The sequence below is a fragment of the Rhincodon typus genome, chromosome 41, assembly GCF_021869965.1.
Source record: "Rhincodon typus isolate 14 chromosome 41, sRhiTyp1.1, whole genome shotgun sequence".
In the NCBI taxonomy this organism is placed as follows: domain Eukaryota; kingdom Metazoa; phylum Chordata; class Chondrichthyes; order Orectolobiformes; family Rhincodontidae; genus Rhincodon; species Rhincodon typus.
The window spans coordinates 9,044,546-9,059,283 of record NC_063372.1 but is presented as its reverse complement, the minus strand read 5'-3'; the positions used below and the strand labels follow the sequence as shown (position 1 = coordinate 9,059,283).

Below are 14,738 nucleotides of genomic sequence, written 5' to 3'. Positions count from 1 at the left end.
CTCCCCATCACCTCCACAATCTTCTGAGGCAGAATTTCAAAGTTGTACAATGCTCTGAGAGAAAAGATTTCCCATCTCTGTCTTCATTTGAAAGCAGTGCCCCTTTTGGCTGGGCCCAGCCAGTTTGGCAACCTCCCTGCCTCACTCAGCCCTCTCTGTCAGCATCTGTTTCTGACCACCTTTGAAGTGTGTTCCCAATGAGAGTTATTGCCCCCAGAAGATTGAACAAACTGAAAGCTCACAATGGTTTGTGACACTTGTTTTTTGTCTTTGAAGGGAACAGTAATAACACCTACGATGGACCACACCATGTCTATCCAGCCCACATCAATGATGGGACCATTAACCCAACAGCTTAGTCACTTGTCCCTGGGCAGCACAGGAACGGTAAGTGCTGCCTACACTGGTAGTGCTCTGGGATCATGGGGAAAAGTAAGTGAGTACATAATTAACCTCAAGCAGTTACTTCTTCATTGTAAATCAAGGCCTCAGAAGATAAATACCCGCAATGCCACTGACTTGGATGTTCTTGCTGAGAAAAGCCACTTTTTGTCTGTGCTCATCAGGACAATTTGCAAAAATACCAGTTCAGGGGGAGTACCAACATTTATGCTGTATGAAAAGAGATTGCTGAGTGGTGGGCAAGTGAACTCTGACTGGTAGAGGCATTACAATGGAGAATGCACCAGTTAATGATGATTGACAATTAACTACCAGGCTTTGTTTAAATTTTAAACTAGACAGGTTGACTTTAACCTATGCATGGAGTGGGGCCCTGAGAAATGAACCAGTGAACATGTTGTTTATATTTATATTTTATGAGGTGAAACAGGTGCGAAGTTTGTATATGTTCTTTCTGTCTGCAAAGAACAGGGCCCTGTCTATTAATATGTCTGGCTTCCTGGTAGTTCTAGCTATGGAGGGAGTGCAACAAAGGGTTTACCAGACTGATTCCTGGGAAGGCAGGACTGACATATGATGAGCAACTGGATCAGTTAGGACAATATTCACTGGAGTTTAGAAAAATGAGGAGGGATCTCATAGAAACCTATAAAATTCTAATAGGACAAGACAGGGTAGATGCAAGAAGGATGTTCCCAATGACCAGGGAGCCTAGAACCAAGGTGACAGTCTAAGGATGTGGGGTAGGCCATTTAGGACTGAAATGAGGAGAAATGTCTTCACCCAGAGAGTGGTGAGCCTGTGGAATTCTCTGTCACAGAAAGTGATTGAGGCCAAAACATTGAATATTTTGAGAAGGAATTAGGTATAGTTAGGGCTAAAGAGATCAAAGGATATGGGGAGAAAGCAGGAACAGGGGACTGGATTGGATGATCAGCCATGATCATATTGAGTGGCAGAGTGGGCTTGAAGACTGAATGGCCTATTCCTGCTCCTATTTTCATGTTTCTGTGTTTCAGTACTTGCAAGTGCATCTCACACACACATATAAGTGTAAAGCCAACCAGCTCGCCAATCAGAGCCAACCTTAAAATTTAAACAAAGCCTGGTGGTTAACTGTCAATCATCATTCATTGGTACATTCTCCATCGCAATGCCTCTACCCATCAGGATCCACTCACCAACCAATTAGCACTCTCCTCCCATGCATTATAAATGCTGGTTTTCCCCATTGAATTGGTATTCTTGTGAAATGTCCAGATGAGTGCAAAGCTTCAACAAAATGTGTCTTTTTCAGCAATACTCCAGGTCTGTGCTACCAAAGAATGGCTTGGAAAGTCTCAGGTTCAACCTGGAATCTATGTTGGCTGGTCTCAAACATGGCTGCTACAATTGCACAGGGCCACCGAGATGGTGCAGGGAGGGAAAGTTGGGAGGAATGTGTTGAAACCAGCATGCAGAACCTGGTTGACAGTGTCTGTGAGAATGCGGCTGGCCAGGAGGTGTTAGACCATCAGTGACTGATTGGATTCCTGACCAGGAGTGGGAAATCCAACTGGTTGTTTTCTTTTCCTGGCACAGAGGCTAATTGTAGCAGCTACCATGATGGTGATGAGCGACCTCAGCATAGAACAGGTATTGAACCTGCAATCTTCTTTGGCTTACCTACGTGGTTCAGTCACATACTTGTCCACTTGAACCTATGGGGTGCTTGTAGTTTGTTTTCCCTCAAACAAAGGAAAAAACCACAGTCAGCCCACAACCTGAAGTGTTAGCTTGGCTCCCTTGCTGACATTCTCACATCTGAGTGAAATGCTTGTGGGTTTTAGACCCAGTCCAAAAGTTTGAGTGCATAATCCAGGATTATCATTCCCAGAGCAGTACTGAGGGAGTGCTGCACTGTCAAGAGATGTGGTCTTTTGGATGAGCTGGCAAACCAAGGTCTCATTGGTCTACTAAATCTCATAGCTTCCTTGGAGATGCTCATTAAAACTGACGCCTTAATCAAAGTTGTCCTAATATCTTCTCACCTGGCCCGGTGAATCATAGTGTGACATTTCATGAAAGGTGCTATATAAATGCAAATTGCTGTTGATGCCTGCACACCCTCCCCTGGTGAGCCTCTTCTCTAGGGAACAACAGTGAAGTCTGAATAAAGATCATGTGCACACATTTGTAACCAGTATTAGTCACATCCAGTGGCTAGTTAGCTTAACATCCGTTGTTGAGAAAATGTTAAGAGTCTATTTTCAAGGATGTAATTGCAGTGCATTTAGAAATACATGAGTATTCATGAATAGCAGAGTCAGCATGGCCTCATGGAAGGGTAGTCATGTCTGGCAAATTTGCTAGAATTCTTTGAGGAGGTAACAAGCATAGAACATAGAACATTACAGCGCAGTACAGGCCCTTCGGCCCTCGATGTTGCGCCGACCTGTGAAACCAATCTGAAGCCCATCTAACCTAAACTATTCCATTATCATCCATATGTTTATCCAATGACCATTTAAATGCCCTTAAAGTTGGCGAGTCTACTATTTTTGCAGGCAGGGCATTCCATGCCCTTACTACTCTCTGAGTAAAGAACCTACCTCTGACATCTGTCCTATATCTATCACCCCTCAATTTAAAGCTATGTCCCCTCGTGCTAGCCATCACCATCCGAGGAAAAAGGCTCCCACTGTCCACCCTATCTAATCCTCTGATGATCTTGTATGTCTCTATCAAGTCACCTCTTAACCTTCTTCTCTCTAACGAAAACAGCCTCAAGACCCTCAGCCTTTCCTTATAAGACCTTCCCTCCATACCAGGCAACATCCTGGTAAATCTCCTCTGCACCCTTTCCAATGCTTCCACATCCTTCCTATAATGCGGTGACCAGAACTGTACGCAATACTCCAAGTGCGGCCGCACCAGAGTTTTGTACAGCTGCAACATGACCTCATGGCTCCGAAACTCAATCCCTCTACCAATAAAACCTAACATACTGTACGCCTTCTTAATAACGCTATCAACCTGGGTGGCAACTTTCAGTGATCTATGCACATGGACACCGAGATCTTTCTGCTCATCCACACTACCAAGAATCTTACCATTAGCCCAGTACTCTGTATTCCTGTTACTCCTTCCAAAGTGAATCACCTCACACTTTTCCGCATTAAACTCCGCATTAAGCAGGATAGATAAAGGGGAAGTGGTGAATATAATATAATTGGATTTTCACAATGCATTTGATAAGATACCACCCTTTAGCTTACTTATTAAGAGCCCATGGTGCTGGAGGTAGAATATTAGCATGGATAGAGGATTGGTGGCTACCTAACAGAAGGTAGAGAGCTGGGAATAACAGGGGCTAATTTCAGCATAGCAACCTGTAACTAGTGGATTGCTACAAGGATCAGTTCTGGGCCAGTTATTTATAAAATATATGAATGATTTGGATGAGAAAAGTGAATGCAATATTGCTAAGTTTGCAGACGATACAAAAATAGATGGGAAGGCAAGTGGTGAGAATGACAGAAAGAGTCTGCAGAGGGATATAGACAGGTTAAGTGAGAGGGCAAAAGCTTAGCAGATGGAATATAATGTGGGAAAATGTAAGGTTATGCACTTTGGCTGGAAGAATACAGGAGTCAAATATTATTTAAATGGAGAAAGACTGCAGAAAGGTACAGAACAGAGGGATTTGTACATGAATCACAAAAAGCTAGTATCCAAGTTCTGCAGATAATAGGGAAAGCAAATGGAATGCTGGCCTTTATTTCAAAGGAAATGGAGTATAACAATAGGGAGGTTTTGCTAAAACTATACAAGGCACTAGTCAGACCACAGTTGGAACACTGTGAACAGTTTTGGGTCCCCTTATCAAAAGAAAGATAGATTGATATTGAAGGCAGTCCAGAGAAGGTTCACTCAGCTGATTCCTGATGGAAAGGTACTGTCTTATGAGGACAGGTTGAGTAGGTTGGGCCTGAACTCATTGAAATTTAGAAGAATGAGAGGTGACTTTATTGAAACATATAAGATTTTTATGTGACAGGGTAGATATGGAGAGATTGTTTCTCCTTTTGGGAGAGTCTAGGACCAGAGGGCATCATCTCAGAATAAAGGGTCGCACATTTAAGACAAAGATGAGGAGGAATTTCTTCTCTCAGAGGGTAGTGAATCTGTGGAATTCTTTACCGCAGACAGCTGTCAAGGCTGGGTCATTTAGTATATTCAAGGCTGAGATAGACAAATTTTTAATCAAGAAGGGAATCAAGGGTTATGGAGGAAAAGGCAGGAAAGTGGAGTTGAGGATGATCAGATCAGCTGTGATCTCATTGAGTGGCAGAGCAGACTTAATGGGCTGAATGGCCTACTTCTGCTCCTCTGTCTTATGGTCTTATACATCCATTGCAGCTGCATCTGACCAAGACCAGTCAATGTGAAGAGGCAGGAAGAGCAGGCAAGTTGCTTACTGTGTCTCCTGCAGTGGTTTCTACCTCGATTATTCTGTGGGACCCTGTTCAAAGCTAACTAATTACAACTGGTATAATACTTTACCCCCAAGTGTACAATTTACTAATTTATATCACTGCAGTCTCAGTAAGCAAAGCTATTTCTGAAATATAATAAGCACAGAACATGGCTTTGCAGGCATCAAACAAACAGAAAAATTTAATGTGTAATCTTGCCTTACCTAGAAATATCAATTCCCTTTTCCTACCTACCAAAACTTCAAAGCAATTAATTGTTTCTGAGGCTTTTTTAATGAACATATCGGCACAATATGACAAGGTGCCATCTCTATTTTGCCTGTGTTTTTGTAAGTGATGGTATATTGTTGAAAACACAACTTTCAGATTAAATAAGAGCAGGTGTGTGATAAAGGTTGTATTTTAATTTACCTTCAGGATCGTGCCACTAATGAGGATTACAAATAACTGAGATGTATTTGTGGAGTCTGTCTGTAGCTTTCTTTTGTCAAGTTGGTAAGAGTTGTTCTGTATCTTTTCCCAGTACATGCCTGCCACCACAGCAATACAAGGGACATACATTCCTCAGTACAACCCAATGCCTCCCTCCAACGTATCTGTCGAGGTAAGTCCCTTCAAAACCCAAGACTTGCTGTCTTTTCTTGTTGTGTAGATTGCAGGAAGCCATTCGTCCCAGCGTTGTCTGTGCTAGCTCTTTGCAGGAGCAATCCAAACTGATCCGACTCACTCCTCTTATGTCAGGATCTTTCCCTGCTTCAGAGTTTTATCCATATTTCTTTAAAAATATGCAGTGATGTCTACGCCGAGTATACCATGCACAAAGTCCTTATTGAAATAAAGGGAGCAGTCACTCACTTGATAACTTTCTGTCCACAGCTGACAGAATTGCCCCCTGTTCACTTTCAAAATTCTTTTCATTTTTAGAGAATCTTCTATTAAATCTCCTCTTGGCTTGTTTTCCTCCAATGGAAATAGTTCCAGGATTCATAGTGTCTCCTCATATCTATCGTTTCTCACCTTGGTGAATCTACACCGTGCACATTCTTAATGTCCTTTCTGTAATGAGGAATGAGCATGTGCTTTGTATCACTTTATCATTCTTTCTTTGTTCTTGTCCTCTCTTTTTCTGAAATCCTGGCATTTTATCTACTTGCAGTCACATGTTCCAGGATTGTGGATTTGAGTCTTGAAAACTTTCTCGTGTTTGGCCTTTCCAAAATGTTTGACCTCATAAAACTCCATCTGCCACCAGCCTTCCCATTGCCCTAAGCAAGTCATTCCAGGACAATGGGATTCTTTCCTCAAATTTGGTATTTTCCCCTCTCAATGTTGAGCATTTGGATATTAGCCAGAGTGGTGGCCTGTTACAGTTCACCCCAGGAGTTGGGGTTGCTATGGCAACATGCACTTTTACATGCATGTTGTAATCTGGATCTATGGATGGTGATACAATCTCTTTCCATCACATGGCTGACCAGGAATCTCTCTTGCTCTTACTATCTATCATTGGTGTATGTTGGAAGGATTTTCAACTTAACACACTTTCCTTGTTCTATCAAGCCCTGGAGTGGAGCTTGAACTAGGAGCTTCTAGTTCAAGAGGTAGGGACACTAACCCACTGTGCCACAAGACTTCCTTGGCTTAACCGTAGCATAGTTTAAATACTAAGAAGTATCTCCCTCCAACACTAGCCCGGTTTGAATCTTGAAACAATTGTCTTCCTTTAGCATTCATCCTCTCAAACTTTCTGGGCAAGTTATGGCAGGTTAGCAGTGAATTCTGGATGGTTGCATGGACGAGGAAACCAGTTAACAGTGGATGAACTGATTTCACCGATACAGCTCAGAGACCTTCATCAAGTCACTCCAGGTGGTTTGTGAAGCTGAGGCTCCACCCAATACCAGTGCAGCCATTTTGAGATCTTCCTGAGTGTTTGAGCAACTCCTGGTGAGCAGTAAGCTGGCCGTTTAAACTATTTCCTGGTTCTGTTACGCTGCTCATACATCATAGTGCCTGGCAATGGGTATCACACAACCATTGGCAACACAGAACAGACTGGCATGAGCAGTTCCTGGACCAGGAGATGTAAACAGAGCTTTCAGGCAGGGCTGTTTCAACTTGGGGCTGCTTGTTAAGTACCCCGCTGCTGCAAATCACTTATAAAAAGCACTTGGCTGCACTTTGGGTTCTCGGGATGTTAACTCAGCGTGTTTAGTGATACAAGTGCTGCGTGTGTGAGGGCGGGAACGTCAGGCTTTCAAACTCTGAGCCAGTCATCAGATTTCTTCATCATCCTCATCATCCCTTTGCCGAGCCTTTACTGTAAACAACATGGGAAAACTTGTGTGACAGCTTCATGTTTTCCCATTGCAGGAACCCAGTGGCCAGCAGCAGCAGGTTGCTATGGAAACATCCTCTGAACATGCAACCTATTCCTACCAGCACAGCAAGTAAATCTGAGGTAGGAAGCTAATCCTCTCAGTACGGCATTTCTGTTGCACCTCTTCAAGTTGCTCCTTCATCCCTGTCAGTTCTGTTCCTCGTGTGAAATATCCACCTGTCCCACATTCTCTCTAGAAACCCATCTCTTGTTGATGCCACTCTTGACGCCATCTTCTGTGAACTACACACGGACTCCTGCCTTCCATGTTTCTTTCTCCCCACTGCCAGGGTACAATGGTGTGTTGGCTAGCAACTTCCTGTGCATGTGACATTCCTCATGTCCCCATTCTTACTCAGGTATTGCTAGCCGTGAAGTAGGAATGATGGGTACAAATCTCTGTTTGAACGCCAACCTATTGTTCCCTAGGACCCAAGCATCTGGCCACTTTTATTTTTGATTGAATGGATGGACAACAAGAACAAGTCAAGGCTGGGTCCCAGAAAGACTGGGAAATGAGATTAAAGAAGTAATAAAAACAGACTGAAGAGCAGGGAAAATGGGAAGCAAGCTGGGTAGTTTGCAACATGAATGGGCTGCAACATGGCATTAGAATGTGAATCTTTCAGACCTGAGCATTTGAAGATGCCCATCTCTGGATTCCATCAAAATCCACCCCTAACTTAAGGTGAACCACCACAAGTAACATCAAACCCCAAACTACACTGCTGACTGGCAGGCAAGGCACCCTTTAACAGGGAGAAACATACCTATAGGTATACATGACCACTGGATGCATCAAAGCACTTTTTACAGCCAATTAAGAATTTTCGTAGTCACTGCAGGAAATATACCAACCAATTTGTGCACAGCAAGCTCCACAATCAGGAAAATGACGATGACCAGTTACTTCGTTTTTGGAATGTTAATAAAGAGAGAATTTTTGAACAGAAAACCAGAAATATCACCACTACCCCACTCATCACCACCGCCCTTCTTTGAAACAGTGCCAGAGAATCTTTTACAATCTACCTGAGCAAGCAAATGCGACAGGTTACACATTGATGTAATATCTCAAACAAAAGACAGCACGTCCAACAGTCCTTCAGTACAGCCCTGGAGTGTTAGGCTGTATTTTTACACACAAGTCTTGAAGTAGGATTTGAACCTGGCATCTTGTAGTTCAGAATCAAGGGACCATCATTGACACTTGTCCTAGACTGTTGTTTGTCACAGTCCAATACTTGAATAGAAAAAGTAATTGTTAAAATCACGGAGTTGCTAAGAGTCCCTTGCATTGTACTGAAATAGTTCCTTAGATTAACTGTTAGACTAACTCCTTGATAACTGGGGAGTCCAGAACCAAGGGTCAGATTCTAAGTATATGGGATTGGCCATTTAGAACTGAGATGAGGAGAAATTTTTTCACCTAAGAAGTGGTGGGTGTATGGAATTCTCTGCTACAGAAAGTGGTTGAGACCAAAATATTGAATGTTTCTGAGAAAGAGCTGGATATAGTTCTTACTCTTTGAACCCTTTAATCGGTATGGGGGAGAAAGCAGGAACAGGGGACTGAGTTGGATGATCAGCCATGATTATATTGAATGGGGGAGCAGATGCTAAGGGCTGAATGGCCTACTCCTGCTCCTATTTTCTATGTTTTTTAACTGAAAGCAAATCTTAGCAAGAGTCAGTGCGTAATTATAGACACTCGCTGTTGAGAGTTACACATGAACAACCACATGGGTGAATTACCAGTGGGTACATGGCACCCGTGGAACTACAAACCAATATATGAGGTTCATTAGTGTCGGGCTTGCAGTACTCCCTAGCAATTTATGTAGGTCCTGGGCTCAAATCTCACTTCAGGTAAGTAGTAGAATCAATATCAATTTACCTGACAATTTGTGGCTGTCTCTAGAAAAAAGTATACGACTGTGGAAGCTGCTGGATTTTTGTAAAAAAAAATCCAGATAGTTCATTATCAATTCGATAGGAAAGGGAAGCTGCCAACTGTACCTGGTCCAGGTTTACTTTATGTGTTCAAGGCTGAGGTAGCTTCATAGAGTCTTCAATTGTGAGGGAAATAGGCGATGGCTACACGCAGTGGCCCAACATCATCACCTCCTCAGGGAAACTAGGGCTCAGAATGTAGTGTGTAGACAGAGACCGACCAGTGTCCTTTTAAGGTGCATCATGCAACTATCCTAAAGGGGTCGTGCAGCACAAGAAATAGGCCGCAGAGAAGAAAAAAAACGGAGGTAAAATTGGGGTGAAGCCTTGTCAGTGTCAACCCCATCTCTCTGTCTCTCTTGAGAACAGCAAGGGATGCTGTGAATTTGCACAGATCCATTTTAAGTCTTGTTTTCTTTTCTTCCAGATGTGAGAGTGAGAAGATGAATGAATCAGCTCTCCTGAATCGGTGTGAACCAGAAACCAGACTGCTCTGGAGGGGGTGGGGGGGGGGGAGGGGGGGCGGTGGTGGTCAAAAACAAAGAGAAATTTTTGCACAAGATTTGGAAAAAAAACACACAAAAGTTTTTCCTTTTATTTGTAAGACATTCAACAAAGAAAAAAAACACAGCTATTTTGATAAACTTTCTACTTCAGTTAACCAGACATACCAAAATCGGTGGCAGAATCTGTGGAAAAGAGGTTTATTTTGATACGGAAAGAGAGCTTATTTTTTTGAAAGTGCAACTATAGCAAATCATTATTTAAGCATTCTGAAACTGCTCAGAGTAAGAGAGGAGAAGATTACACATCAAATGTCTTTTTAACCGTGATTAGTTTTTTTTTGTTTTGTAAAATATCCAGGTTGATTTGAGTTCAAACCTTCACTAGGTGAAGTCCATGACCTTGTACAGTTACAACTTTAACAATGAATTGATTGTCTGTTGCTGCCATGACGATGCTGTAGAGATTAGTGTGGTTTCAATTTTCTCCTTTTTAACATCCTCTGTGGGAACACTAACAGAAAAACAAACAGGCAACTTCAAATTACAGTTTCTCTTCATCCGTGTTCCGATCTACACCTCCCCAAGAACCCTCCCTCTCATTCTCACTTTACTCAGAAAAGGCCTTTGGTGGAAGTGATTTAGTTCCAGTTGATGGCCGACTTCAGGTACAGCTTCAAGGAATGTTCCAAGCAGTCAAAATCAAAAAGTAGTACAGAACGCAAGGAGACCTTTGACCCATCATCTCTATTCTGGCTTTTTGAAAGAGTGATTCAATAACTCTCTGTATTTCCCTGCAAATATTTCCTTCATTCCTCTTTTGAAAGCGCTGATTGAACCTGCTTGCCTCCCCCTTTCAGGCAATGTATGGACATATACAATAAAATTCTCCTCATCTCCCTGCTTCACTCTGATGCTGTAAATTGGTGCCTATGATTTTGAGAGGGCAATGCCAAAACTGTTAAAATAGGCCTGCAGCTTGCACCTTCATTGATGCTTTTAGGATGGGTTTTATAAACTAGCACAATAAGTTCAGAGCTGATCAGAGAAAGAACCAGAGAAAGAGTGATTTACCAGCCAAAAGTGTTCATGATTCAGCTGGATGCTGTAAGGGGAGAGTTCAGCTGCTAGCGTCATTTTACAAACGTAACTATTCTTTGCCATCATTGATTTTAAGGGGAGCTTAAGTGGCTTTGAATCAAACAGTTCTCCCAAAAGCATACCTTTGCCATGTTCCCATTAGAAGATTTAAAAAAAACTTGCATAAAAAAGGAAGGAGAGCAAAGATAAAACAGCCTGCTTGATTAGCAACCGATCCACCATTTCCAACATCCACACCCTCAGTAGCAGCAGTGTGTACTGTCTATAAGATGCACTGCGGAAATTCACTAAAGATCCTTGGACAGCACCTTCCAAACCCACGACTACTTCCATCTAGAAGGACATGAGCAGCAGATACATGAGAACACCTTCAAGGTCCCCTCCAAGCCACTCACCATCATGACTCAGAAATATATCGCCGTTCCTTCAGTGTTGCTGGGTCAAAATACTGGAACTCCCTTCCATTGTGGGTCTACCTACAGCACATGGACTGCAACAGTTCAAAAAGGCAGCTCACTACCACCTTCTCAAGGGGCAATAAATGCTGGCCTAACCAGCAACACCCCCATCTTGTGAATGAATAAAAAATAAGACATCTACCACATAGAAAAAACCACATTCACTTGAAGAGTTAAATGGCACAATTCCAGCACTAAAAACATTTGCAATATATAGATTCTCTAAAGTGGAGGGGTGGGGTTCAATTCTTGTTGTGTGCACAAAGTAGCTTTTTAACTGTGGAGGTAGCCCCACGATCAAGACATTTGGGCAGACTGAGTAGTGGAAAGGCCATGTAAGTCCATGAGACCCTCCACCCAGAGTACATAGCTGAGTATTTATCAGATACTCCCTCTGTCACCTCACAGGAAAACTGACAACTAGGTAATGATCGAGCAGTGATATCTCACTGGTTCCAATTCTCCTTTTCACCTGATTTTATGACCATACCATGAATCGAAAGGTGTCAACTGAGCCTGAATCATTGGCTATCTGTGTGAGGGCTCTGCTTGTGTGGGGAGAAATCTCTAATCTTATGTGAATTTTATGTCATTCATTTGTGCCAGTTAAGACAACGAGGACAACACAGCACTTTAGGAGAATCTAACAAAGTCCAGTTAGTTGATAGGATTTGATTTTGAGTGCCCCTGAGGACTTTCTAAATGATGAGTAAAGGGCGTCCAACTAACTTGACCTACTGATTATGCACCAACTTTAATTCATTCACGTGCTGGCTTTGTTTCATTGTGAGATTTGCAAATCTCAGGCATTATTGCGATTAGCCTCCATGTGTGTGTGTAAAACAGCTTCCTCATGGCCATAGTGAGCCCACCTTCAATCCTGCCCAGTCAACACCTACTGACACATGCTCCCATGGGTAAATGAGTCGAGCATGCCATGCACAGACCTGTATTACCAGAACCCTCAAAAAACAAAGGGTGGGTGTGTGATAAGAATGGTCACAAGAGGGAGCCCTTTCACTATGTGGCCCTGTTCCAACTTGATGCATCTGACAGCTTTCAAAACAGTGAAGCTGATAAAAATACCTGATTTTAAACTAGTTCAGATTATTTCCTTTCGTTCAAAGCTGGCTGGTTCACAGGAGGATTAAACTTTTTTTTAATATGAGCATCTATTGTAAACAAAATGCATCTGCTGGATGTAGCCCATTTGTAACACTGCCCAAGTGTCAGCTTGGCGTGGGTGGCAATTGTTAAAAAGTTGTGGGTTCAGGCCTTATTCCTATTAGAGTGCAAAATATGGGTAGAAGCTTCACAGCAGACTTACAACAGAATGTTAAGAATTTATTGTACAGCAGGAGGCTATTTGGCCTTACTCTTGTGTGTGTGTGTGTGTGTGTGTGTTGGATCTTTTTGCCTTTCAGATGTTAACCCAAGGCCCCGTCTGCTTCTTAAAGTGGACAGAAAAGATACCATGGCACTATTTGAAGTGCAAGGTGTTCTAGGCTATAAGATGTAGGACAGAAGTAGGTCATTCAACCCATTCAGTCTGCTCTGATCACAGCTGCTCTGATAATCCTCAACTCCACTTTCCTGCCTTTCCTCTATAACCCTTGATTCCCTTTCTGATTAAAAATCTGTCTTAGCCTTGAATCATCGGTTGAAGACATTCTCAATTTAATCTCTCTATCCTATCATGTAGAACACTAAAATGGTGGTGAACTAGTTGATCCAAACATGATGAATACCCTACGATAACCTCTTGCAATGTCCTCACTGATTATCAGTTAGTTTACCCCGTATCACTTGCTCTGAACATTCTCAACCTACCAACCAGGCAGCAGAAAGCACTGGCATAACTGGCCTGTCCGATTTTACCCTCAATATTGTCTCCCTACTCAGTACAGCTAAGAATGTGGAGCTGGCTGAAGATTGAGCCATCCATTTATCCCTCATCTCTCTTCATTCTTGATGCTCAACATAGCCATCCCACCTATGTCTCCCTTCTGAAACGATCAGTACTTGCATGACAATCAAGCTCAAAAATCATGTCAAGACATCCAGCTGCCACTTGAATTTACTTGCCAGTAAACACAAACACATTCAATGTACAGAAGTCTCAAGAAATTGTGAGCATTTGAGCCCTCAGTAAAATTCTCTGAGCAGAAAGAGCCATTCGTACCATAGGCCTTGGAGTTCACTTGTGGCCTACGTCTGCTCAGCAGGCCTTTTCCTCAAGTTATCAGTCAGTTTATGATGAGATCTCGCTGGATTACATGCGAGTAAGGGGCTGGGGGAAACAATAAAGTCATTTTCAAATTAAAATAAGTGGAGGGGGGATGGGAACTAACTAAATTGAGTTGCTTCACACAGGAGTTGTATAAAACGGTTGTTTGCCTAGACACTCGGACAGATCTGTGGCCTCTGACACAGGAATGAGGGCCTAACAGTGAAACCTGAGACAGATGTGTTCTTAGATGTTAAATGAATACAGCTCCTAAAAAAAATCAGTTAACTCTGTACTCCCTCACATGCCCCCACTTCCAAAGTCAACATCTTGGGGATTTGATAACTATTGCTGGAAGATGTGCACAAAAATATAGATATATTTTTTAACAATCATGGAAGTTTTATGTGTAAAACCACAAGAAAAGAACACTGATAGAGAAACGGGTAACTTGAAGTTGTGTTCTGGGTTATTTTCTTGGGTTTTTTTCTCTCCCTCTCTGCTACTTGCTGCATTAAATGATATTTTTTTGACCTAGATTCATTAGCTGGCTTTGAGATGCAAATATATTTACGTGTGTGTGTTTTTTTTTAAAAAAAAAGCTGCTGCAATGCATTGAACTGTCTTTTAAAGCTTTGCGGAAAATTAGAGTGGGGAGGGTGGGTCGTTAGAGATGGTGCTTTCTTCACTGTTTTATTGCTGACTTTTGAAAACAAGAAATGAATTCAGCTCTTAGTAGAAATGAGACAAAAATGTTTGCTTCAAAATGAAATGTTTCAATTGAACACTTTTATAGATTTTTTTTAAAAAAACAGATGTTTGGAGAGAGAGAGGGAGGGGGGAGAGGCAGATGCAATTTCCTTTTAGTAAATCTAGATGCCACAGCTTGTTTTTTTTTAAATGTGTTGATAAGGGTATGCTTTGTCAATGTTACAGTTATGTTGAGTTCTATTTTGTGCTAAAGATAGTCTTTATTTGAATTTTTTTTGTTACTGAGAGTGGACACATTTGTAAAGAGACTTTTTTTGTTTCCTTTAATTTGTAAAGTGAATGCTGTTCATTAGTGTCGGTTAAGGCATCAATTTTGGAAGAAAATGGTGTTTGCCACGTCTTAAGTGCGGTAAGATACAAAACTCCAATCCATTACCCCTTCACCACCCCCCCACTACCGGTTGCTGTGTAGTATTCTGTGCTGGCCCAGAATGGATTATCCCTGGGGTAATATGGGTTGGCCCA

At 42.2% G+C, this 14,738-nt stretch overlaps 1 protein-coding gene across 4 annotated transcripts in view; it reads left to right on the top strand.

The window, feature by feature from the left end:
* LOC109926570 (RNA-binding motif, single-stranded-interacting protein 2-like) overlaps positions 1–11,060 on the top strand; it is a 109,693-nt gene extending 98,633 nt beyond the window's left edge. The window contains exons 10-13 of one of the 4 annotated variants that reach the window (XM_048618928.1): positions 277–387; positions 5,404–5,484; positions 7,254–7,341; positions 9,641–11,060. In XM_048618928.1, coding sequence (XP_048474885.1) covers positions 277–387; positions 5,404–5,484; positions 7,254–7,334 — 273 coding nt within the window. In that variant the 3' untranslated portion in view covers positions 7,335–7,341; positions 9,641–11,060. Of the gene's footprint in view, positions 1–276; positions 433–5,403; positions 5,485–7,253; positions 7,342–9,640 lie in introns of all 4 variants that reach the window. The other 3 variants (XM_048618927.1, XM_048618930.1, XM_048618929.1) reach the window with 3 other exon arrangements.
* Positions 11,061–14,738: the final 3,678 nt, after the last annotated feature.